At 48.0% G+C, this 26,769-nt stretch overlaps 1 protein-coding gene and 1 pseudogene across 1 annotated transcript in view; both read left to right on the forward strand.

Moving 5' to 3' along the window:
* The first annotated feature begins 37 nt into the window (after positions 1-37).
* The window catches only part of LOC8040614 (probable helicase with zinc finger domain), a 37,804-nt gene continuing 11,072 nt past the window's right edge, over positions 38-26,769 (forward strand). Inside the window, exons 1-16 of the mRNA XM_040221230.3 lie at positions 38-230; positions 2,773-2,848; positions 7,299-7,485; positions 8,023-8,158; positions 9,726-9,908; positions 12,199-12,369; positions 13,285-13,676; positions 14,421-14,643; positions 15,271-15,381; positions 16,246-16,361; positions 19,209-19,418; positions 20,990-21,125; positions 22,890-23,022; positions 23,540-23,658; positions 25,529-25,822; positions 26,082-26,189. Of these exons, the coding sequence (XP_040077164.2) occupies positions 210-230; positions 2,773-2,848; positions 7,299-7,485; positions 8,023-8,158; positions 9,726-9,908; positions 12,199-12,369; positions 13,285-13,676; positions 14,421-14,643; positions 15,271-15,381; positions 16,246-16,361; positions 19,209-19,418; positions 20,990-21,125; positions 22,890-23,022; positions 23,540-23,658; positions 25,529-25,822; positions 26,082-26,189 (2,616 nt within the window). The 5' untranslated portion in view covers positions 38-209. The remainder of the gene's footprint in view (positions 231-2,772; positions 2,849-7,298; positions 7,486-8,022; positions 8,159-9,725; positions 9,909-12,198; positions 12,370-13,284; positions 13,677-14,420; positions 14,644-15,270; positions 15,382-16,245; positions 16,362-19,208; positions 19,419-20,989; positions 21,126-22,889; positions 23,023-23,539; positions 23,659-25,528; positions 25,823-26,081; positions 26,190-26,769) is intronic.
* On the forward strand, positions 4,631-5,233 carry LOC121833038 (annotated as a pseudogene).

Here is a 26,769-nt window from a genome sequence, read left to right on the forward strand (position 1 = left end):
GAAACTTTGCACGGCCAAAGCGGCCAAAGCGCTGACAACTGGGTAAACCGCGGACACACAGGCTGGCGATGATGTGACAACGACACTGTGTAGTCCCGTTCGGCGCTAACAAAGAAATGGGGCTCGCCTGATGCTTCTCGTGTTTCCCAAAGGGTGTCGTTTGACAACCATTGTTTCCTGCTCAGTTTGGAAAAACGGGATCCGCTCAGATGAGTTCGCCAACGTTGGAGGTAAGTCAGTCAGTCTTCACGAACGCTCGGCCGCTTCGGCATTGTCACTTATGTAACGTGTGACACCATTCACTTCATTCACAGTCGATCCCGTTGTCTAGATCGTACGCAATAACTGTCTCGTTTCTGCGCTGGGAAGCGTTCTCGGGCAATCTGTTTGCGAAACGCCACCACCAAAAAAAAGACGTTACAAGTTACAACAGTGACTATTTTTTTTTTCCTGACCACGTATCTAACCCAACAGTTGTCTTATGGTGCACGATGGAAAAAACATTTAAAAAGAAAAATTCGACTATCGGCACGATTTGCAGCGGATGTGTTTGAATGTCCGAAGAGATTATTTGAGCGATATTTGAGACCGTGACTGTATCGTTTCCGTCGCTGGCGTCGCAGCACAGCACACACAATACGATGAAAGCTGTCTGTGAAAGTGAGTTGTTTATCTGTTCTGTCGTTCGCTTATAGTTTCGTTTCTCGCACGCCAGACCTACCGTTTTGATTGCCGGTACCGCGGTACCAAGAGAAAACTAAAGAAAACTAGCTATTAATAATAACAATGCTTTATTCGGTTTATAAAAACCCGTATGACAGAGAAAAGGCTTTTGCCCATGCCATGGAGGCTCACTGTACCCGCCACTAAGATAAATAATATAAATAGTAAAAAATCACACTGCAACTTTAGGCTGGATTAAGGTCTCAATGTCTCTATCATCATAGTTATTTTAGGTGGAGGGTTGCACACTTGCAGAACTCCTTTATGTGCTCTTTTTCATCAAATGGCCCTCGCATAACTTTGCTTGGGAGGGAGTGCCAGAGCTCGGTGGTTCTATACTCTATTTCACCTTATAATGTACTGCAGGAAAGGCTACAAGCGCGAGCTCTTTGCTCTGGGGCACGTCTCGGCGGCACAAGCTCTCGTGCACCAAGGGCAGCTGCTAACGCTATGAGCTCGTCCTTCTAGCCTTCGCTGCGGTACAACATAAGGTAAAACAGAGTATAGACGCTTTGCACACGCGCCAAATTACAGCCGCCATTGCTGACCTTCGCTTGTCTTACTGAGATGCCGAGCAACTGAAACGGTAGTTGACGATCCTCATCAAAGGCCGATGCTTTAGAAAAGGACAGAGTTGAACTTAATATGGCAATAACCTGGCCTGCTATGGTAATGATGGAGTGAAATAAACGGAATAAGAGGAAACAAAAACTGAAGGTCAGTTATGGCGGCGTCCATGCACAGCTGCTGCAAAGCGTCTATAAGGAGGAACATATTTTTGTGACGCTATGCTCGTTCGAGGCGTGGCTGTAGTCCTCCATAGCGATTCTTTCTCACATAGTATGGGAGGGCTGTCAGCCAGGCAGGTTAGGAGGCAAAGCGAGGCCTCCTGTCTACGGAGATACAGGCGGTTCCACTCGACGCCTCCGAGGAGTTTGGAGGTGGGGAGTGGGAGAGAGGAGGAGCCTATCACGTTGTCCCCGTCGTCGTGTAAGCCGAGTTAACGATCACGAAATGAAAACGAGGAGGAAACAAAATTTTCCAAGCCCGCATGCTCGCCGGTCAGGCCGTGTGTTTGCTAGAATGGGCATCATCTATATTTTCACGTCGAGAAGGTACAAGCAAAATGCCTCGAGTTCTCCGAAGCAGGTGGTGGGCCTCTTTGAATAGTGTGACCTCTGTACTCCGTTCACCCCTAAGCAGAGACTGCAGTGGGAGTTACGTGTCCGCTGGACCAAATCGGCCGCCTCCCTTTCTTCACCTGACCCGGCTTTGCCGTCTATTGGCTAGCACAAGAACGCTACCTATCCGCATATATTATAAGCATTGTTCTTTTGCCATGTGCTTGAACCAATATAATGAGACCCTTCTTCGTAGAGAGTGATCAGATTTTATCTTGCAAATACCTTCAGCTTATGTGGAGTGCAAGTTTGTCTGCTTCTTTTGCAGGGGTTGTGGTAATGTCAGAATGCCGATCTCTGCTTGGCTCTGATCGAAGGATAGTGGGTAGACTTCAGAGCGAGCTGCCTTAAAATCTACCCACTATCCTTCAATCGAAGCTCGGCATTCTGATGCCACCGCAACCGCCGCAAAAGAAGCAGACAAACTTGCGCTCGGCATAGCCGGTTACAGGGTAAGAACCCAGTAGATGCCGTGCCTCCAGCAGATGCTTGTTGCCATCCATTGGGCTTTGACTGGGCGTGCTCGCGTGACGCCAAATTGTTACCCGAGTTAGAAAGCTGGTGCCAGAGGCAAAGCTTCCGGTGCTTTCTTAGCTTGCATCTGACTATGGCGTGCTCTGCATTTTCAGTCGTTCCTGCCATTGTGCAGCACGATCGGGCCCTCTAATCAGTACTTTGGTGTGACATTTTGAAGTTGGCGAGTGGTTTGTAGCAAAGGTGGACTGCTTTTAAAGATTCCCACTGGATAATCTTGTCCAAGCTATGGGCTTCGAATTCCAAAGGGTGAACGGAGTATAGGTGGCGCAAGCTGCTGCCTGATCCAAAGGGTTCAACCATGTGCATCTGTCCATTCTTCCACCCTTTTCAGGCTTCAGATAATGAGTACCAGAGCTGCGACAGCAGCCTGAGCGGCGAAGCGATGAACGACGAGGCTGCCGCCTTGGGTAAGCCTGCACCAGGGCCTGTGAACTCCAGTCCCCTTGACTCTAGTTTATAGATCCAGGAGTCACTATACTTGCAAATAGAGCCACTAAATACAGACTATGCATAAGAGTAACGTAACTGAATCCTGACTGCTGCATGGAATGAGCATGGCCGGTCGTCGCTGGCCATCACGTGAGTTGAAAGAAAGAACTCTCATAGTCATGTTAAAACTGCTAAAATCTGCAAACAAACAAAGTGTTCTATCCAAGTGCCTAATTTTTCTAAAGCGAACGACGAAAGTGTGCTAGATTACCTCGATCTGTCATTTTCTCGGTTTTCAACTTTCGATCGTATGGGTGACGTGGATTTTTTATGGGCTGAATTTAAACGAATTGTTACCTATTGCTTAGAACATTTTATACCCAAACGGAAGAAATCAATAAGAAAATCGAATCCATGGGTAACCCGAGAGATCGTACAACTCAAGCGTAAAATAAAACGCAAACGTCGTAAAAGAAAGGAAAACGAAGAAGAGTTCCTAGAGCTTTCATGTCTTTTAAAGCAAAAGTTGAGTTCAGCGAAGGGACGTTATTTTTCTGAAACCCTACCGAATTTTATGAGAAATGCACCCGACAGATTCTGGCGTCACTTAAAACCTCGGAAAGAGCGATTAGAATATATCATTGAAAACAATGAAATTGTGACCGATCCAAAAGATATCGCCGATAGGTTTAATAACTTTTTCCATAGTGTATTTGTTAATACAGATGGTGCTACAGAGGACTTGAGCTTAAATGCGACAAGTAGTACTATGGGGGATATAATAATCACTGAACAGGGAGTCTTTTCATTACTATTAAATTTAGACGTAAAGAGGTCAACCGGGCCAGACGAAATACCCAACGAGTTCTTAAAAAGATATGCAGAATGGGTTTCAAAATACCTTACCATTATTTTTCAAACATCACTAAAACAACACCAAGTACCCCCCGATTGGCGCAGTGCGAGGGTCGTACCAATCCTTAAAAAAGGAAGTAAGCATAATATTGAAAACTACCGCCCCGTATCTTTAACGTGCATAGTATGCAAATTATTTGAGCACATTATTTCTAAAGCTTTATACGAGTATTTTGAATCTTCTAACATTTTTCATTCTAACCAACATGGGTTTCGCCAGAAACTATCGACGGTCACGCAACTGATAGAAACATTTGACGATTTTTCAGCTTCTTCTAATGAGAGAGGACAGATTGATGCGATATGCCTTGACCTTTCTAAGGCGTTTGATAGAGTACCACACACTGAACTACTTCATAAACTTTCTTTGCATGGTGTAAATCAGAACGTGATCTTCTGGATCAGGGCGTATTTATTTAATCGGGTGCAGTATGTAGAGGTTAACGGTGACCGTTCAATTGTATCTGAAGTGCCCTCGGGCGTCCCCCAGGGGTCAGTACTCGGGCCAGTATTATTTTTAATTTACATTAATGATATCGCGGCGGAAATAAATCAAGGGGTTACTGTGCGACTATTTGCGGATGATTGTCTGGTATATTCAAAAATCGAGGAGGAAGACGACCAGCGCAGATTAAGTGCATCTGTTGGGTCTATTCAGGACTGGTGCTCGAAATGGAAGATGAAAATTAATACACAAAAAACTGTTTTCGCACGAATAACTAACAAAACTAAGAATGTTCTTTCTTATACTTACGAGCTTGATGGGAGTCCTTTGGTTGAAGTTGACAGTTTTAAATACTTGGGTGTGACACTTTCTAAAGACTTAAGTTGGAGTAAGCACATAAATGAAATATGTCACAAAGCAATGAAAAAGCTTTGGTTTTTAAGACGGAATCTGGCCAGTGCTCCGCCTAAAGTGAAGTTAATGGCCTACACAACGTATATTAGGCCTACCTTGGAGTACGCTGCATCGGTATGGGACCCCTATAGAAAAAATCAAATTGGTGAACTCGAAAAAGTTCAGAGGAAGGCGGCGCGATTTATTCTATCCAAATACAAGCGACTTGATTCTGTCACAGATATGCTGAACAGCCTCAACCTCCCCTTACTTTCTGTCCGTCGAAAAATTGCTCGACTAAAGTTTTTCTTTATGTTTTCTCATCACCTGTATAACATTAACCCGGATTCTAGATTAACACATCGCGCATCGAGAGAACTCAGATACGTTAGCACTAATCAGTTTGAAGTGCCCAAATGTAATATTGACGCTTATAGGTTTTCTTTTTTCCCTAGAACTGTGAAAAACTGGAATGATCTCCCACAAAATATATTGTCATTGGACTGTTTAGATGATTTTGAGAGCGCCCTTTTGAATATGACTGGTTTGGAATGATAAATAGTAGTTAAATATTTTTTGGAAACTTCGTTAAAGATTTCGAGTGCTGAGAGTTCATTTTGTTGAGTGCTATATCATATATTGAATGTTTGTGCTATTTCAGCCCCTTTATTTTAAGTGAATGTCGCTGAATGTGTACTGTATTGCAGTCCTGATGTTGTATGTTTCAGTGCTCTTCTATACCCCACACCTGTTAAAGCCCCATACTTGGGGTGAACAGTATTCATAAATAATAAAAAAAAGTGGGTGGGGGTAGCATACTTCCTGGAGCACGCTAATTTTTCCGTTTGTCCCTAATCCCAAGTTAACTGTTCCCCAGTTTAGATCCACTAGAAAGCTGCAAGTAGAGTATTGACACTTGTTTTTCCTCATTGTTTCGCGCCACAACGACGGTCATTCGTCCGTTAGCATCATGTGACATTCATTTAGGTGCCAGCAGCTCGTGGGCACCGACCGCACTTGGTGCTTAGAGCTGCACGGACATGGTTGCAGTGGATATAGTTTTCAAATGCAACTCTTGGGTTTTGGAAACAATGTTGGGAAATCATTATAGCGTTGTTTTTTTCTGTCGTGAACTGTCCTGGTGATAGTTACAAAAACGAAGAGGTGAAGCAAATTGGCTTAGAAGGACAAGGGGAGGAATCATACTTTAAATTTTTTTGTTCCTATGCTAGGTGGCGCAAGCTACCGCCCATTATAAAGGGCGGTAGCTTGCGCCAATAGCATCCATCCGTCCATGGCTGAAGTGTCGCTACTCTGAGGCGTAGCTTATCTTGTGGGTCTATCCCAGTCTAAGCATATGTGAGCCATTCATTGACGCGTTGCTATACTCTGCTTCACCGAACAATGTACCGGAAGAGTCGCTACGAGTCACCAAAGCCAATCCACAGGTTGGAGAGTGTCATGTGACCTTCCAGTTGAATAATGCGTCGCATGGAACCATGTAGCACGCATGGAGCGCTGTTGTGTTTAACGTGGCTCGTGACGTTCATTGCTGTATGTCGCGAGGTGGAACAGGGTAAAGGAGCCAGGTATTCTCATGCTTCTATCCAGTCTGTGCATTCCCATTGACAAAGCTTGTAAGCTTCTAGACTTTTTTTTATTGCGGGACTCAAGATGCAACTGCACTGGGGGAAGTTGCCCCAATAGTCCAGTTCAGCTTCAAACGAAGCAACTTTGCCTGATGTCTTGACATCACAACAGGAGCACTGCAACAACAGCACTGTTGGTCTCCCGCTTTCACACGTGGCAACCACCGAGTCTTAATTTGTCATGTTTTGTTCTCCTCATTATTAACGGTAATTTCTTTTTGCTATTTCGACACAAGCTTTTGTTACTTCTAGGCCTTTAAATGGTGTTGAGATTACTGACCAATCTCTCCGAAGCCACTTACCTCGGAAACTGTTCGTAGCAGACCGGTACGAAATCAAGCCCAGTCTTGGGTCGTCGTTTTTACTGTCAATCAGGGATGTGAGGACACTGCATCCCTAGTCGGCTTCTGCTGCTTCAAATGCCTCAGGGTTGTGTGAATTGCTCACCTGTTTTGATCTGGATCCGATTCCAGCAGTTTGACCACGAGAGTCATTGTTGCGTTTGAGTCGCCTGGCAGCTGGTGACCACCGGCCATGCTCATTCCCTGCAGCGGTTAGGCCTCAGTTACGTTTAACTTGTTTAATATGCATTTGTTAATAATAACAATAATAATAGCAACTATTGGCTCAGGAGAGCTATGACACCGCAGAAAGGCAACGGTCTGTACCAAGTAGGCCTGCAGTGCCGCATCTAGAGGTGATGACTATGTAATGATTAAATATACAAGATGATCACGACGTGCTCTTCTGATCGTCGCGTCGTTACGGAAACCGTTGCCCGAGTCTAGGTGGTTCCAATGATGGTGTCGGGGGGGAGGGGAAGAGCGGTGGGGGTGCTTTGTCAAACAACCTGTGTTTCTGAGAAAATTTAAAAAAAAGCTGTTTGCACCAAATTTTGCCAGATTTCAGTGCGATAGTCAAATTCAAGAGACAAAAAGCCACGAAACACCACCTCTACCTCATTCTTTTAAAAGTGCTTCAGCTTTCCCTCTAAATATCGTAACGAGACCTTCCTTTTCGTTCCAGCGGCGAGTCCCTTGCCCGCCTTCTACTGCGAGTTCTGCGAGAAGCACTGCACGGACAATGACGACTTCCGGAGCCACGTCAACTCGGTGGAGCACCGGACGACCCTCTTGTCGGATCGAGGCAAAGCGTGGAGGCACAGGCCGCCTCCGCGAGGCATTCCGACGGAGGAGTACACTACATGTCTGAGGTGAGCGAGCATGGGCAATCTCGTTGAGTTTGCGGCGGGGCGATACTGCAAACCTTTAGCTGTGTCTGCATTTTTGTTTTGTGAAGTTGAGAATTTAGGGGTAAGCAAACTTTTGTTGACATGACTCAGCAAGCAAAGGGTGAAGGGCAAGCCAGCGAAACCCAAGAGCTCTGCCAAGAACGCAGACGTCGAGGTGTTGTGTCGCTTGTGCAGTAGACTTCAACGCATCTCTCAGGCATTCTTTTTTGTAATGCTTCTAGCTTTGCCCGCCTATTTTTTTAATGCAACTATTGTCAGTGACAGAATGAGAATCGCAGGCTGTTTCTTTCGGAGTATTTTTAAAGGTAGGAAGCTTTGCGCTGCAACTGGAACAACTGAAGCTCCTCCCTGCCATTTCCACCTTGTCAGTGACTGTGAAATGTCTTGTTTGGGGAAGAATGACCACTGAAAATAAGAAAAACTTCCTTTTAGTCAACTGCAGCCGCACTACAAATCGTGCATGTTGGCTACATGATGGTCATGCGTCTCGTTGCGCAGTCACCAGATGTACGGCCAGTGCCGCCTGGGAGCGCAGTGCTGCCAGGCGCACAGCACGGAGGAGCTGGAAGAATGGAAGGAGCGGCACCGGTACCGGAGGATGCGGATGCAGAAGGCGCAGGAGCAGCAGCTCGAGGTGAGGACGCCCGCCGCCGTGTTTGGTGCGCTCTCGCGTTCCACGGAGTCTGCAGGGTCTCGGAATATCATGATGCGACGGACACTTTTCAATAGTGCGTGCCATCTAGTGGTTGCTGCGCCAGTTGTCAGAGTCTACCGTCGTTTGGGCACGCACCTCGGTCTTGTACTGGACACAAGTGCTGCGTCAGCGTTCGGCGGGGACGCGAATCTAATTGCAGACTTTGTGTCCGAGAAATGGCAACTGTCCGTGTTGTTTGACGGGGTTTTGAAACAGGTCTGTCGGTTTCACAGTGTCGCACGATCATTGAAGGTGGCAAGTTTCGAGCAGTTGACCGGATGCTAGGACCAGCTCCTCCCAGAAAGCCCTCCGCACTTTTCACTTTTGCACAGCAAATGTTGAGAGAAGGGCGGCAGAACTTGAAATTTTGTTTTTTGCGATGAAAAATTAAAAAAAAAAAAAAATTGCCTTTTCTGACATACCTCGTTTAAGGGTTGATTCTCGTACCTCCAAGGATGGGCCCGACTCTTTCAGCAGTGTGCGGAAGTCCCATGGCTGGGAACTACCGTTACTCAAGGCGTTTTGCAGTGAATCCGAAATAATTTTGTGTTAAAGTCGTGGCTGGAAAATTTCTTCGCTAAATTTAGCCAGAAAGCTTTTCTGCTAAACGACGTAGTGTCGTGTGACGTGATGTCTTCTGGCCACACTGACATTGCGCGACACACACCGTAACGTGACGTCGTGGTCGGCGTAGTCCGTGTGTAATAGATTGTGAAGTGGCCTCGGCTGCCACCACACTTCATTTGCGTACACAACAAAAATGCAACAATTTTGTATTAATTTTATTTCCTACGACTATGCGAGTGGGTATTTCTGTCTGGTGATCCTCCTGGGGTCCTCATCTGGACACTTGGCTAAAAAGTTGTAGAGAAATCCAGCAGTCGTGATAGGCCAACGCCGTACTTGACCTTGGCGCCAGCCAATGCCGCCGTATCCCTTGCCGACCTATTTTTTTGTCAAGTGTCCAGATTAGAGCCCCTGTTGTGTCGCCGTGTGGCGTCATAGTTTAAAAAAAAATTGGGTCGTTGCGAGCAGGCTGTACACTTAGTGGGCCCGTTAGAAAACACGGCAGCTTGCAAAAGAGCGCTATACTCCATTTTTAAATCCGACCGTAGCCGAAGCTGACGCTATGATTCGACGGAGCCAATCAAGCAGATCCGACTGTGGGTCGTCGCTTCGCCCATTTACTTTGTGGGTTTGCCACCACGGCTAATTCAGTCGCGCACAGAAGAAAGCGCAAGATTGCAACGGTTCACTGAGCGGGTTTGGTTTAGTAGGTGGTGACAGACGCTCAAAGACGACGAGCACCTCGACGATGTACTTCCGGCTTCGTGCAATTGGCTCCCAGCGGATCGTAGCGTCGGGCGCCGTCGGACTCGAAGTGAGACGTCGCGTAGCCGCGCCTGCGGCCTTTCCCCGACGCATAGTTGTCCGCTCCCAGGGGAGCAAAGAAGCCTGCGCCAGCTCGTCCGCGTCCTCACCACTCCTATTGTCGTCGCTCGCGCAGGGCTACCACCAGTACTGCGAGGAGCTGCTGCGGCGCTTCTCGGAGGCCAAGGACCCGGCGGCCATGAACGCCGTCATGACGGACCAGATCAAGGGGCTGCGCTTGGTGTGCCGCCAGCCGCTCAAGCTCACCGTCAGCTCCAAGGAGACGCAGCACGTCTGGGAGTTCTGCCTGCAGACAATCGTCAGTGGGCTTTGCCGAAACGTTTATCGTTGCTCTCCGTCTTTTTGTAGCAACTAAAGGGGCACTGACACATCAAAATCATATTTTTTTTTATTATCCGCAACGATTGAAAACGATGCCGGGACATTACCCTCAAAATCTGAAATTTGGGAATTCAGTATTTGTGAAGTAAAAAAAACAATTTCCAAATGCCGAATTCGAAGTTCCCGCGCGATCCGCGCCGGTGCGTTGACGTCAAATATTGCGGACTCCTGAGAGTCCACTTTCTTTCATGACTCCCTGCTGTTGCCATGGCAACCCAAAGCAAGGAGGAAAGGAGCGAGCGCCGGCGTTGCGGCGGACCGGTTTTGAGCGGTGTTGCCTGTTTTCCGTGGGGGGATACAAATTCAGGAGACGGCACCACAACAAACTCCCGATTTTTGGTATTTCAAAAAGAAGGGCCGTAGTGCGTTCGCAATTGCGTTAAAAAACACGTTTTAGGATTGCCGTTATTAAATGTTATAGAGATGTCGCCTACAAGGCTTCTAAATTTCCTGATTTTTGACGTCGCCGATCAAAAGAAGCGAGGAGGCGAGAGGCGGGAAAATCAAACGCCAAAAATAAAAAGGCGCGCGCGGGAAAAATTTTTTTCACAATGCATTTTTTTTTGCGTGTCTATGACTGCAACTTGCATCGTTTTAGACAATAAAAAAAAATACGACCTTTGGGGTGTCAGTGCCCCTTGAAAGCTCGAAAAGAGCAGGGCGTGGCGCTTGTTATGTTCGGGTGTCATGCTTAGTGGATCGGTTGTTCGACATGTCGGCTAGCACCGCAGTTTCTTTGTTTTGTAAGCTGTCGGTGAACATGATGTGCTCATTATGTTGCCGACTGACTTTTCACGGTCTTTAGACAAGGTTTTCAGTCACAGAAGTCAATTGCACCAAAACCAGTGGCGACCGGGGAAGCAGAGACCAAAAATTCCGCTACAGTCACTGACGGGGCGAAAGTGGCAGAGTGGAGTTTCACTTGTCGCTCCCCCGACGCGAGCTTGTTAGCTCCGATAACACTTTGACTTTTCGTGAGCCTCAAGCGGTCACGCGTGCAGCCAGTGCATGGTGAAAGGCAACGAACGCGTGCTGGAGGCCGAGGGTTCGAAAGAGATGCCCTGCCATTCTCAACTTTTCAGTGACTATAGAATGTAAGAGGAAATAAAATATGACTGAAAAGTGCTAGAACCTGAGAGGGGCTGGTTTATGAGGTGGCTAGAACTGGAGAGATGTTAGAACCTGGGAGGTGTTAGAACCTGAAAAGGCATAGTACATGAGAGACACTAGAACCTGAGAGGTGCTAGAACCTGAAATTGCTAGTACCTGAAAGGTGCTAGAACTTGACACTAGAACAGGGATGGCCAGAGTGACATGGGGTTGGAGCCGCAGACAAAACTACAATTGTTCAGAGTGCTGCGATAGAAAAAAGAAGGGGGGTGGGGTGGAGTCTACTTTTAACAAACGATATGGAGGGAACAGTCTGATCCAAAGGGGAGAAGTATAATTGTCGACTACAACAAACAACATTAGGCAGAAGAACGTTTCTTCAACCAGCAAAAATGAATGCACGGTTCGTTAGATAGCCACATTATGCATATACTGTTCGAAATTATTTGTAGAACAATAAAGTAAATATGATCACTGCACACATCCATGTGTCAAAAAGAGGTTTGGCTGTATGTGCGTAGTGTAGCACATGGCTGCCAAGACTGTGTACATTTTTTAATTCTAGAAATATTTTCGTCTTTGGAACAAAGGAGGAGAAGTGGGGCACGCTTACAGGGAACTGCGAGTCGCATTTCGAACCGCGAAGAGCCGCACGCTGCTCGCGAGCCACAGTTTGGCCACCCCTGCACTAGAACTTGAGAGACACTAGAACCTGAGGTGTTAGATCCTGAAAACTGCCAGAACCTGAAGGTGCTAGAACTTGAGAGAGACTAGAACTTAGGAGACACTAAAACCTCAGGGGTGCTAGAACCTGAAAGGTGCTAGAACTTGAAAGAGACTAGAACTTGAGACACTAGAACCTAAGAGCTGCTTGAACTCAAAAACTGCTAAGACCTTAAAGGTGCTAGAAGTTGAGAGACACTAGAACCTGAGAGGTGCGAGAACCTGAAATCTGCTAGGACCTAAAAGGTGCTAGAACTTAAGAGACATTAGAGCTTGAGAGGTGCTAGAAGCTGAAAACTGCCAGAACCTGAAAGGTGTTAGAACTTACAAGACACTAGAACCTGAGAGGTGCATGCCCGTCCTTCCTGCTGCAGACGCCTGTGCGGAAGGCAGTGCTGCTGCGGGACTCCTTCCGGAGCCACTTCTTCCTGAAGCAGGTGCAGTGGAGCCTGTACAACCTGAACCTGCCCCCAGACTGCCAGGAGTGGGTCAATTCCTTCTCTCACGCCAAGGAAGCAAAGTCCGTACTCACCTACACAATCAAGGTGCGCACTCTCCTCCCGGCGTGCTGCCCAGCCACAGCCAACGTGACGCCAGTATAGTGGTGAATGAACCCGTGAACAAAAACATTAAAGGTGTTTCAGTTACTGAAACTGGTTCCCGTACCAAGGACACCAATATCATCTTCACCTACACCATTAATGTGCGCGCACTCTTCTTTATGGGCGTTCCACCATACTGCAGCCAACGCAATGCCCGTATAGTGGTGAACGGAGTTGCGAAGAAGCTAATTTAAAATGTTTAAGTTAGTGCAATTGGTTCCTAAACAAAAGAGACCAAATCTGTGCTGACCTACAACATCAAAGTGTGCTTTCTTTAGGTGCACTGCAGGACTCCAGCCGACAAAATGCCGGTGTAGCGGCGAACAGCCTTTAAAAGCCTATTTAAAAGTTTTTCAGTTGCAGTGATTGGTTCCCACACCAAGGAGACGAAGTCCATTCTCACATACACCATCAAGGTGCGCACTCTTCTGTGGGCAGGCTGCCCGACCGCAGCCGACGCAATGCCGGTATAGTGCCAAACAGGGCTGTAAAGTAACCATTCAAACATATTCAAACTACTTCTCTTGGTCTTGGCCAGGAACGTTGATTGACGTGTGCAGTGCATTCCTTTTCCAACACATTTCAGTGACCACAGGCCGCGCTGCATAAGATCGAGTAAAGAAAGAGTAGATATGAATGCAAGGGGCTGTAACCATGTGCAGCAATGGCCATCGCTGTCACTTTGCACACTGCAACGAAAAGCTATGAGTTAACTGTGTGTTATTGAGTGAAGGAAAGGCGTAAAGGTGGTTGTCCGTACGTGTAACAACAACTGTCGCCGTCACATCTTCGCACACCAGCAGAACGCCGTTTAAAGAGCAACTTTTGGGTCTCCGTCGCCGACGTTCCTGTGCGCAGGTGGGCTTCCGCTCGTCAATGTACGCCACCTACAACCAGACGCTGGCGCTCGACTTCGGCGGCTTCCCCGTGCTCGTGCAACACCTGAGCGTGGACACGGTACCGGCCGACACCCTGGGGGACCTGCAGCGCCAGCGCCGCCTGGTGGTGTCCGGGGAGTCGCGCTGGACCCCCGCCACGGTGGACCTGGTCCCCTGCGGGGACTGGGACAGTGGCGTGCGCAGGGACAGCATGGCGGACCCCCTGGCCCGGCTGTACCCAGTGCCGGATGCGGCGACGTTCCAGCTCACGCAGGCGGTGCTCGGGGACCGGCTGACCAGGGAGATGTATGTGGCACGCATGCACCAGCTGCTCTACGTCGAGGAGATGGCACGGGCGGACATCGTCGCACGGTGAGTCTCGGCGGGCGGTCGTTTGGACTTCCGTCCATGCACGGAAGTTTAAGGGGTGCTCCGTGTGTTGCTAGATTTTTACTGTGAAGCACAAGCTGTAAGGGTCAAACTATCAATTGGAGAAAAATCAGTTGCCTCGTTCCTATGTGTAGAGGCAAAATTGCGTAGAATGTGGATTGAGGGACCGTTATTTATGTTGTGCGGTTGCGTGGCTTGTAGTGGCACCAACTGCGTGACCTTCGTACGCGTGATGTCGTCAGCGTGATGCCGACCACACTACGTGACGTTGGGCCATGTGACATCACGGTGTAGTGTAACGTGACATCGCAGTGGGACACACTGACGTCACCTGACCTGACTTGACGTCATGGGGTTGTGTGACCTCGAAAAAGCTTGTGTTATCATACTTTCATAACGTTTGGTGACACTCTGAACGTGGAAATCGAACCATAAGGCTTCAAAACGTTTGTACCACGAAATCCGGATGCAAGAAGACTGTCAATGGAGAACCGGCCTCCCTGAACTTGTTTAACTCTCTTTCCTCTTAGTTGCACGCACTGAATGTGAGAAGTTAAAAATCTTTCATAACACGTTTGTAAGTGTAGGCAATCTTCACAACATCCGTCTGGATGTGATCAAATTGCCCGTGTCATTACGCTTTGTGGGCTGTCTTTCACATAAAACGTTGCGTTCAGGCAGACAATCGGTTGTAATAAAATGAGGGAAACGTACCTTCTCTCGCAGCTACAACATCAAGGTGTTCCTGGACATTGTGGACACCATTACGTCGTCGTCTGCCAATGCGTCGGACTCTTACTATGCGCAAGGCGGCGAGCTCTATGCCAAGCTGAACCTGGAGTCTGAGCTGACAGACGACACTCCGGCCGGCCGTCTGGTCTTGCAGAACTGCCGTCTGCTCTGGCTGTCGTCTGCCGGAGCGCCTCAGTCGGCTGGGAGGAAACGCAGGGTACGGACAAGCGCGTGGTCTTCCGAGGCAGACAGTGTAGCATGCCATACTCTAAGGACATTCAGCAGGTCGTACTGCCATGTGGTAATTGGATTTTAGGTACATATTTTAGGTGCATCCGTGATCTACACGAATCCCCGATCATTCGATGAAGTTCTCCGCATATTCGTGAAACTTTTCCACTCCTTGGTGTCTCACTATACTGAGAGTTACTAGGAGTGTGTGAATATCTTATATTTTGAATATGATTGGAATATTTTTAATATTCGATTCAATTCCAAAGTTTTATTTCTGATGAGGTGTGACATGCAGCGCATTCTGCATATAGGAGGAATGGTTGAACCGAAGGCAGTAACAATATGCAGACTTTTTGTTACTCTAGCTACTCCGGAGAATATTGAGAGTAGTTGCCTGTAAACTGTATGCTGGAACAGCACTAAAATAATTTTTTGTTTTTTTTTTTGTTTTTAAGTGGGGTGTATTAAGTCCCCAAGCACTAAACTACTTTCCTGATCTTCTTCCATTCACCTGAGAAGTTTGGTTTTGCTTGTTTCTCAGCACATGCTTGTTGTGCGGTTCATAACCTTTGTCTAGAGCACGCTATTCTCGCCAAATCTGTTCTTTCAGGTGTATGAGGCACCCATCGAGATCACCAAGAAGAAGTGCGTCTACCTCAGGTTGTCGAAGCAGTGCGTTGACGAGCTGCAGCTGAAGCCAAGGACGGAGTTCGAAGCCGAGGTAGGCTTCGCACATTCACATGTTTTTTGTTTTATATTCTAACATTGTACCACTCCTGCCATGGCATTCAGTCATGAGCCACAGTATCTCTGAACAAATAAATGAATATACTACAGTCAGGTTGATTTCCAGTTAACCCTCATCGACTTGGAAGTCATTGCATCCAAAAAAAAGGGGATGTTAACATATTTTTCGGATAAATAATGTCTCGAAATTTGAAGCGTACCGGCTGTCGGTTGGGAAAACGGTACCTGTTCTGATGGTTCCACATGTTTGTTTGAGACCGTCACGTGACGTCGCTTTACAGTGTCGCATGACGGTCTCATGATACCGTGACATCTGGTGAAACCACGATGCAACGCTGGCAGCCTTTTTTTATTTATAAAACCCTCGCAATGCGCCTTGCAGAGGCCTCCTTGCCGCTCCCGTGAGTGCCCTTGAGACAGGCCAGAGACAGCCAATCTTTTGTGATGCACCTTTTTCGACAGCCCTAGTTTCAAAGATTGTTGGCCCAGTTCAAAGATACGTCGTTTCACGGTTCGTCCGAGGCCCCAGGGTCATGCGATGCGCTTGAGTTTGCTCGCGACCGAGTACTTGCGACCTTTTGCGACGAGGGGAAATGTTGGTGCCATCTACGAGGTGCATTTCACTAGAGCGAAGGTTTTGTGGTGTTTGCGAGAATCAAATGTACAAACAATTTATGAGAACTGAAAAATGCCGAGTACTTCACAGCTACTCAATGGATGTTGCCAGTGTGTTCTCCTGTAGTAAGATATCCCAAGAGGTTTTAAGGCACTCAATCGTAAGCGGGTACGAGAGTCTGGACTGGCCGTAACGCCGCGACCGGGTTGCGTGTGTCCGTAGGTGCAGTTCCTCCTCGACCGGATCTCCCTGTGCGAGATGCACTACGCAGTCGACAAGCTGAGCACGCCGAACCTCGTCTTCCCTGACTTCAAAGTGAAACCGCCGACGTTTGACCCGTAAGTACTTTCGCCGTTTTCTGCGGATCACTCGCGGCCCCAGAAACAATTGAGGTGTCTCGTCGAGCATTGGGCACAAGCGTGGCGCCGCCATAACCCTAGTTCGCGGGAGGCGCCCGTCCAAGAAACGTCCCGCGCTTTGCACTCGTAGAGCTGCGGCAGGTTTTTCTCACGTGCAGGAGGACTAAAGTTCCCTCGATGCGTTGTGACGGTGGCGCCATGCCAAAACTAGCGGGCAAGATTGGTCCACTGTTTACCGACCTGCAAGTGTCTACGAATCCGTGTTATAAATCGAGCGCCCCCAATAACGCGTGCCGTAAAAATCGGCGCCTGTGTGCAGCAAACTCAAACTATCGTCGATCGTGTATTTTAGGGTCATATTCGACCTTGCGAAATTTCAAGGTGTAGCTCCATTCCTGCAAAAAATAAACAGTCACCCCCGACATTTTTGAAGGCGAGCGCGGACACAGACAACCGTGATGCCCGTGAGCTGTGCTTGTGGCCCCGCCATCTTCATATAGGTACAGTGAGCACTCGGTAACTGTTGTCTGGCTTTGACCGTGTGCTTGCTGCGCATAGACGGCGCCATGATCACGGTTTGGTTGTGTCCATCGCTGCTCGCAGGTAAAGGTGTAATTTTTCACCGGGATGAAGCTACGACTGAATATCTCACAAAATCCTCTGCTAAATTGTGCATTCAATGAAAGTTTCAGCTGGTCGCATGCAGGCAGCGATTTTTCCAACTCTTTTTAAAACGAGCCGCTCGATTCGGTACACTCTATAATTGAGAGTGTTGTCATATGGTTGAAGGAACGGAAGTGCAAAACATGCAAGGACAAAGACATTGTGAAATGAATGGCGCCAGCGTTGAAACTACGATGCCGCACGAACACGCTGGATTGAATGCCGACTCGCCTCTAAGCTTTCACTAGGTCGACAAAATTGCGCAAGTCACGCACAGGACGCAGGAAAATTGCTCGAACACACGTGCAGTGCAAGCGCGCAGCAGCAGTGGCGTCGACCGAGGTGTCTGTTGTAAACAAGTGAAAGCAGCCTCCGGCAAAAAGACAGCCAATCAGGGCAAACGATAGAAGGATATCCCCGCAAACGATGAAGCTTGGTGTATGATTAGATCCGAGAAATCCGACATGCACGGGGGATAATAAGTCATTGTTCCTGCTTGCGTCGCATTTTTCGGATCTAATAGTACAGTCGCCGACCGATTATTCGGACTTTGCAGGGACCAAAAAAACGTCCGAAGAATAGAGCAGTCTAAAAAATCGGCAGATTGAAAACCTTGCCTTTATTACTTCCAAGTGGGCTTAAAAAAGCCGTAAATAGTGCCTTGCTTCAGGTTACGCCTGCGTGCCTTGTTTTAGGTTACGCCCCCGTTTGCGTTCGTCAACTTTCTGTTAGCTTGAGAATCGCTGCCTTGTTTTCTAGCGTTACGGTCGAGTACTTTCTGCGCTTCTTAACGACGCAACGCGGCGGCAGAAGAACAGATGGGACTATGACGTCCAAGCCAGCGTTGTCCAAACGAGATCGGAGGCACAAATCCACGAGCGCAAAATGGCGGCTGGCAACGCGAAGGTGGGGCGGAGGCCCGAAGGGATAGAAGTAAAGAAAGCAAAATGAAATAATGATGATGACGTGCAGCTAAGTGGAAAAAAAAGGGCTAGCATAGCGTCAGCTAACGGTAGGACTCAGGACTACTCAAGTAGCGCTGCCAAATCAAGCCAACCCATTTACAGCCAACATATAAAATTCAAAATGGCCGCTTCTCGGTGGTGTTTCCCGCTGATTGCTCGCGACGATTTCGTCCGAATAATCGAACTTTCGGACTTCAAGCTGTCCGAAACATTGGTCGTGAATATGCACTATTTCTATGGGGTAAGTCATGGTTCCTCCTTTAGGTCCGAAATATTGAACAAGTCCGAATTATCAGAGTCTGAAAAATCGGTCGGCGACTGTATTCCAAGCTTTGTTTTTTGCTGGGATTCTTCTATCGTTCGCCGTGACTGGCTGCCTCCGTGTTCTGCAGGAAAGCAAACTGACCGACCTTTTTTAGAGTGCAGTGCTTAACATAGCCACGACGAGTTCGTTTTTTTGAGCTCAGTGCCTACCTTCGGTAATGACTGTATAGTGTTAAACAGCTTGATGTCAACTGGTGGCAATCGGTTCGTTGAACGGCGTTCTATTGAAAGATTGTTTCATCGACACTGCAACAGTTCGTCCATATTTAGTTTCACCTAAAGGTTTCCGTGTTTGTTTCGTCGACACAGTTTGCGACGTTCCATCGAAAACGTCTTTTTGTGTACATTACCGCCAAATGTTCAGCCAGCTTAACTTACCAAACTCTTAGGAGTTTTGATGAGGCTTGATGCAAGTTTGAGCATGAGGTTATGACTCATTTTCCCCAAGCGAAGCGAGTGGTAACCAAGTGTAGCACATCTTTTTTTTTAAAAACCTAGGATTAGAGCTCGCGGATTTGTTTTTGCTTTAACAACACCACATGTGTGACGTTGTTCCGGTACACTTCTACAGTTCCGGTACACTTCTGCGAAACAAAATGAAGCCAGTAATCAAATCGAATTCACCTCAAAACAAAATACGTCGTTGACAAAATATCGCAGGAGCACATGCTCACGAAACCAGTTTCCGCAAAGCATCGCAGTGTCGACGAAAAGTGCGTGCACAAAACGTGTGTCAACAAAAAGTTGTCCACGAAATGCGCTCCCACAAAACACATTTCCATGAACTGCGTTCCCATAAACTGCGTTTCCATAAACCGTGTCGTCACAAAACAATGCAAACCCCGCATCGACTGGCCCGGCGTCACGTTGGCAGGTGCGACGTCCTGGACTGGGACCCGCGGCTGAACTCGCAGCAGCGGAGGGCGGTCGCCTGCGTGGTGGCGCCCCGGACCACCCCCGGCGTGCCGCCGGTGATCGTGGTGGGGCCCTTTGGGACGGGCAAGACCTTCACCCTGGCCCAGGCAATGCTTCAGGTGCTCAGGCAGGAGGGCACCCGGGTGCTTGTGTGTACCCATTCCAACAGGTGGGTTTGCACTATCCTCCCCCGCCATGGTGCCCAAGAGCCCGTCTTCGACCGGTGCACCTACAGCGTCCCAAAAAGGGGTACCTCCATTTCCGCTCAACGGAAAATCGTAAGCGCAGACGTCGGTGGTCTCAAGGGAAAAAACGAAAGCGACAGAAAAGTGGAGAAGGAAAGCGTCCAACAGGTTAGGCGTGTTCGTTTGGCCGCAATGGTTTGGAGTTGTTTCAAGTTGGAGTTGGAGTTGTACCGTGCATCTGCCCATACCACACCAAGCGCCCATACCCGAATTTGTAAGATCTGAGAATGTATGCACAGTACATTGATATGTAAAATTGATGACCGGACAAGTGCCCATCTCCCATTTTTTCGCGATTATCTCTAAATTTTGAGTGGGTGCTTGCTAGGTATTTTACGGTGATTTATTTTCGTACGACGTGGGACGTGTATGTTTTTCCGCGAAATAAAGCTAGAGAAACACCAGATACAGGTCTTTGCAAGTGACGGTTTTCCTGCTTTGGGTATTTCGAACCGGCGCGAGCAAGATGGTCCCGTCGAGATCATCCGCATCCGTGCCTCACATTCCTTTTGGATTGTTATACTAACTTTATGAGTGAGAGAGTCCGTTAGCCTAGAAAACTTGTAAGTATGAGGCTGAGTGAGGGGCGTGACATGTACAAAGGATAGAGTGTGTGAGTTCTTAGTTTTGTGACTGGAGGGAGTTTGCTTGCTTAAGTTTGCCCCCTCTGGCTGTTACAGGGTCTGAAACCGTGCTTTTCGTAAGTGTTTGCCTCTAGGGCTTTCTTGTTTAAGTTTGAGTCTCGGTGAGCTGTGGCGATAGCGGTAAATCTGTCCGCCTCATTAGTTTCTGTCTGAACTCCAAAAACAGCTCTGTCTCTACTTTGGGCTCCTGTCACGAGTTGAGCTTTCACTAACCAGCACATAGGTAAGGTAAGCATGTTACTAACAAATTGGGATTATTGTGAGCTACTCAGTAGCATGCTGATACATAGCTGCTTTTCGTGCCAATATATGGTTTCCTCTGAACAAAGCTGCTTTCATTGCCTTTTACTGTGAAGCTGCTTATTTATAATCACAATCAGTTTTGAAGGCCATCGTTTAGACAACGGCCTTTTTAATTCATTCACTTTGACGAGGCCAAGCAATTCAATGCTGCATCGTCGAATTTGTACTGGAGTCGACTGATATGGCTGTCTATTTTTCTAAACCACAGGTTTGCATACCTTGCAAGTTGGTGAACATAATATACATTTTTCTTTTCATTTGAAACTAAGTGCCTTGTTTGTTGTGCCACTGAAGGGGGAGGGAGTTACAATGACTTACACTAGGGATTTATCGTGAACGGCTTTGCAGCGCCGTATCAGCATCGCGGCATTGCTTTTTATTTACCGCATGCCGAGACCGAAAACGTTCCTCGACTTTTAATCGAGAGAGATGCGAGTTCCACGATATCTAAAAGTCTCTCTTAAACAAATGAGTGGTCAAACAAAGCGTTGCTTGATGTTCCTTTTCTATCTGGAGCGGGGCGTGATTTGGCCGTTTACGGAACGCAGTGCTGCCGACCTGTACGTACTGGACTACCTGGACAAGCTTATCCACAACCAACCCGAAGCACGCCCGCTCCGAGTCCTGTACCAGTACCGGTTTCCGGCCAGCATGGACAAGCGGATGCTCCAGTACTGCCTTCAGGTCTGTTTTGCGGTCCCACCCCCCCTCATTCGTGCAGTGCTGCAGCGAGTCGCTGCAAAGTCGCCGTGAAACGTCTCTTCTGTAAATCTCTGTGCTGTTGCAAGTTTAATGGCAGATTCTAATGAAGCAGCTGGCTAATCTGGGCTTTGTCCAGTACCATCCAGTTTAATGGCAGCATTTAGGGAACGAGCTGGCTAATCTGGGCTCTGCTCAATACCATTCAGCTCAATGGGCAGAACCTAGGGAAGAACTAGCCGGCTCTGTCCAGTACCGTCCAGTTCAATGGCAGAATTTAGGCAAGAACCTGGCTATTCCGGGCTTTGTGCACTACCATTCAGTTTAATGGCAGACAGAAAAAGAATGTCAGGAAAGTTGACTATAAAATGGCAGAAATAGACTGATCTGATGAACCACTTTGGCTACACTGCCGGAGTGCGTCGTGGGAACTCTTCTATCTGCACGATCCTGCAACTTCGCTCCTGCTCTATACGGTCTACTGCCCGCTGCGAACCAGAGTTAGAGTGGCGTTGTGTGCTCACCGGCCATTCGGCGAGTTTGGTCTGATAAGGAGCTGCATGGAGATTTAGTACTTCCACGCGTGCTCGAAGGAGTCGGCTGCTACATAGACACTCGCTGCGTAGACACGTGGTTAGTGCCGCACTCCGGGACAAGCCATGGCAATCGGATCTTGAGATGTATAGCACCCCATTTTTTTTAACCATCTGACCGAACTGAGGATAAACATCTCGAGCAAAAGCAGAAGAATACGCGTTTAACATTTTTACAGCGGAGCTGTTGAGGGCTAGGTTGCCCAGGATCGTGTCCGGCATGTCGACACAAACTTACGCACCATCTATAAGCGACAACGGCAACCAGTCTGGTTGCCACCGTCGCTCCTAGATGGCGGCAACCTTTCAAGCTATCATAGAAGAACGGATTGGTGGGAATTCATCGTAGAAAACAGTGCGAAAAAAAGAAAAGGAAGAAAAAGAAACGCACGTGACGAGTGCAGCGCACGTCACGTGTGTTTCTTCGGCCTCGTCTGCTTTGCGTTCTGTTTCCTATGCTCTTATCAGTTTCAGTTTGGACTCGCGATGGATCGGCCGTGTGCCCTTTCTTTGGGGAAAGAAGACCAGGTGCGGAAGGAGTGGCGACGTACGCAGCAGCGCGAATGGGTCCGCAACCGCCGTGTGCGTCGAGCGCTTCAGATTTTCTTGCGAAAGAAGAGCACATCGCTCGCCTGAAAAACCACCGCTGAGAACAGAAGCTACAGCTCTGCTGCTCTTCCTTCTTCACCAGAGTGGAAAGGCTGAAAGTTTTTTTTAAGGACTGGGTGTTACGAATAGTGTAGATTTGGGTGAATTGATTAATTTTGTTTTTCTCTTTTACCCATGTATTACACAATACTCCTGTTTTTGTTTGTGTTTTTATTTTGAACATTGTACATTTTCATGCGCCGTTTATCCGCTGCTGTTGGGAGGAAGAGGCTTGCCAAGCAACGTCCGAGTTGCCTTCTTCCCTGCCTCCCCTTTTCAAGCGGAGAAAGATGAAGAATTTGAATTTGAACCTTCGCTTGCCGTACTTTTGCACGTGCTTGATGTCGAAGGCGGCATTAAAATCGTCGAAGCACTTCTTGGCACTTGCCACGAACGTCTCCGGCGACGGTTACTTGGGACGATAGGTCGTTCGTAAAAGGGTACACTGGGCGTCGTTCCCAAATGTAGCGGATCGCTTACTTTGCGAGCGCCGCGCGTTTGGCCGCAGGTGCCGAGGGAGCAGCAGACGAAGTCGGGACCCTGGTTCCGTGCCCCCACAAAGGAGGAGCTGGAGGCCCACAGAGTGATCATCACCACGCTGTCTTCCTCCAAGATGCTCCTCGCCACCGGCATTGAGAGAGGTGACTCCTCGCTCGTGATTGGACGGTCGGTGGAAGGCGGGGCTTCTCTCGCGTCTCTTTTTGGCTTTCGACGCGGTGCCAGCGAGCCCGGCCCATGTCGTTTCGTGGTGTCGGGATCTGACATGATGTTTCTCAAGAACAGTGAAGCTCTTTCTGCTGGCGTTTCAGACTAAGCGGACAGCTCACTGCTCTCCTTATATTTTTGTGACTGGACCGTTCGCAGGCTTGTGGCCCGGCACTCTGTGGGGAAAGTTGTGATCTGTCGGTTCGTAACATTAAGTCGGCCTCGCATGTCTCAGTCATGCTCGAAGTGTGCCCGGTTCGGAAATGCGTCTTAACCCGACCATTTTTATTTTGGTGCCCATTGCGCAAACCCTGTGGTCGCGTTTTTGCTACGGATTGTTGTTGCACCGTAAAAACAAACAAACTCGCACTAGTCTGCAGAGTCGGGACCTCGCTGTTGCTCCGTCAAGAGTAACGGAGCGTTGCGTCGTCGTCGTCGGCTGCCGCTGCACAGGTTTCTTCACGCACATCTTCGTGGACGAAGCGGCCCAGGCCATGGAGACGGAGTGCATCCTTCCGCTGGCACTGGCAGACTCTTTGACGCGGATTGTGCTGGCCGGCGACTACATGCAGGTGACTTAATCGGACTTCGGCACAATATCCGTATTTAGCCCGACGTCGGGGACATGTCGTGAACACAGGGTTTTGTGAGACAGTGTGGCCAGGCCCCGGGGTCATTTTTTTTGTTTCTTTTGGTTGTCTTTTTGTGCGCTCAGGTACGGGCGAAGCTGCTGCGAATGTGTACAGCTTAGTTATGCACTGGTTGGTAGGCGGCGTTTGGCAGACGTTGCAAACGAGTCGGCTATGGTGGTGAAATTATCACGAATCATCGGAATGATAGATTTGTGCGTTGTTGAAATACAGTGTTTGGAAAGTGGATAGTTCGTACTTGTCTTCTTGAAATTGAAGCTTGAGACTTGTTGAGATTGCCTTGCAGCGGCTGAAAGACATTACTCCAGGGGCATTATTTTGAGTACACACAAAATTGTCATGAACACGAGGGAATTTGACTCGAGTGCGGTCGGCAAAGTTGGTGAAAGCCAAACATAATGTAAATGCAATAGCGCAAAACAAGGAAAGCTAAGGAGAGGAACGAACAACACAGAAAGCAGTAAAAATATTTCCTGTGTTCGTTCCTTTTCCTAGTTTTTGTTGTTGTGCACTGTTTCACCTACGCAATTTGCTATTTGCAAGCAAATGCATGTGGTTATAGAAGCGCACGTTTTTGCTTCCGATTTTGTGATTCTGGAAAAATTGTGCATTCATATAGTAGTGCCATTTTTCTCCGTGGTTTCGAGGCGGAGCATCTCCTGCAGATATCTTGCAACTAGGGATGTCACAAAGTTCTGTTGAGCCAGATTTTTACGTCGAACCTTAAGTTTGATTGGTTCGACAAACCTTCGACCTTTTAACCACGTTCTACAAGGTTTGACTTTCTGGACAGTATGGCTAGACTGATGCAAGCATGTCTAGGTTTGGAGAAAAAAGTTTTTCATTCCGGGTTAGTACTGAGAAAATTTCATTCCTAAACGGTTTTTGGTTACGGTTACGGTTTGAGTCCCTCGTCGCTGGTCAATGTGGCACTTGCATCTTTATACACTGCTCAGACTGTTCTCTCCTCCTCCTCCTCCCCCCTCCCCCTCCCCGAAAGCAAAAGAAAAAAAAAAGAAATTCTTAATTTCGTTTGAAAGAATTTATATACTCTGGTGCCCCCCGAGATATCCAATACCAGATAATGTCACAGCTGTGACAATAGATGTTCGGCATTCCACAAGAATGCACCATTTTCTGAATTAAAGTTTTTTTGAGTGATTTTTTGTGCAAAGTTGGGTGGGCATGGAACGAGTGAGTGCAAACGTTCCTTCGAGCGACAAAGCTAGATTCCGTTTGCTTTACATAGATAGAGCTCTTGAAACGTCGCTTTTTTTGCTCGTTGTGTCTTATCGTTCGCCCCCAAGTTCGTAAAAATAAGTTTTTCTCCCCCCACCCCTTCCCAACGATGCCCTGTATGTCGACGTGTTCCCTACCGCGAAGTTCTCGAACCAAGCTTCAAACGGTTTACAAAAAAGTGGTGAATTGGGTAAACGAGTAATTTGTCATCCAGTGATTATAATTCAACAACGGGCAGTACAAAGGGCCCGTTTTTGCAACCGGCATGAAACTCTACCATTTTGTAAATCTGAAGTAACGGGAAAAGTACTGGGTTACATATTTCAAATAATGTCCAATTACTTTTCCTCTCAAGTAATTAATTGAATACTTCTTTAACCAAGAGTAATTGTAATTAAATACCTTTTTTAAGTAACGTGCACAAGGCTGGACACAGTTTAAGTTCAGAATCTCTGGAGGCTGATCCAGGCTTGGGCCGGATGTACCTTATAGTTCGACGGCACGGTTTTCGGGGGCACATCGGTTAACGCGGGCCTTGTTTTGCGGTGCGCAGCTCAACCCCGAGGTGTACTCTGTGTTCACCCGGGAGCGCCGGCTCCACGTGTCGCTGCTGGAGCGCCTGCACGACCTCTACCCGGACGACCACCCGTGCAAGGTGGTGCTCTGCGACAACTACCGCTCGCACGAGGCCCTGGTGCGTTACACCTCGGAGAGCTTCTACAAGCGCCGCCTGGTGGCGGCGGCCACGCCTGGCCCCCACCACATACTCTACCCGCTGAGCTTCTTCGCGGCGCGCGGCTGCGACGTGCCCCGGGACGGCAGCACCTCCTACGTCAACGACGAAGAGGTGAGGGAAGCGTACGGGCCGACTGGTCGCAATGAACAAAATGCCAAAACTTAATTACGACGCGTGTTTAAAAAAAAAAAAAAGTGTATGCGGCCGAGGAAATTTTGGAGCTCGGAAACCCACGAGAGGGTACTCTGCGGGAACTCCGAGGTGAAGGTGGCGTAGGAAGCATTACGCTGCTTTGCGAGCCACATCCACGAATGGGGAAGCTGAGCAGACGGTCGTCCCCTGAAGCTCCTGGTGCGACACGGTTGCTCAGGTGAACGAGATCCGGGACGTGGTTGCCAGACTGGTGGAGACGTGGCCCCAGACGTGGGGGCCCCGCAAGCTCTCGCAGATTGCCGTCGTGACGCCTTACTTCGACCAGGTGAGCGGTGGAATCCGTCTGGCCCATGGGAAGTGTTTCGATAGAAAAAATTAAGTTTCAACTTTTTGTTGTTTTTTTTTTTTTTTTTTTTTTTATAAAGAATTTGGGAAGGTGTTCGGTTTGTGAATCACACAGCTGTTACGTCACTTGAGCTGTAGCGACTTACCGGAATGTTTGCGAACGACCCCATATTCGCACACAAAACCGTCGTGCATAACAGAAGGTTGTTTGGGATTTTCGCTCTTTGTGAAGTGTTGCTAATCCTCCCCTTTATGTGGTTAATTAAGGTAGTGCTTGTATATGCATTTCAGATCAGTTATTTATTTTCTTGAGGTAGTCCACATTTCAAATCTTGATGCGAGGCTTACTTTGTGTAGCGCACGAACAGTCTGCAAAATTTGCTTTTTTCTTGATGGGATCACAGATGTAGGCAATTGAAGGGAGAAGTTTGAACTCTGAAAGTCTTTACAAGCTCAAGTATTTTTCTAATTTAAAATGCTCACCGCCCAGAGCTTTATGCGAAACACCATGTCATTTCTCACTTCTTTTATTGAACAGGTTATCTGCAGCGGGGAGAAAG

Source organism: Ixodes scapularis, unplaced genomic scaffold, assembly GCF_016920785.2.
Source record: "Ixodes scapularis isolate PalLabHiFi unplaced genomic scaffold, ASM1692078v2 PGA_scaffold6__148_contigs__length_123643588, whole genome shotgun sequence".
Classification (NCBI taxonomy): Eukaryota; Metazoa; Arthropoda; class Arachnida; order Ixodida; family Ixodidae; genus Ixodes; species Ixodes scapularis.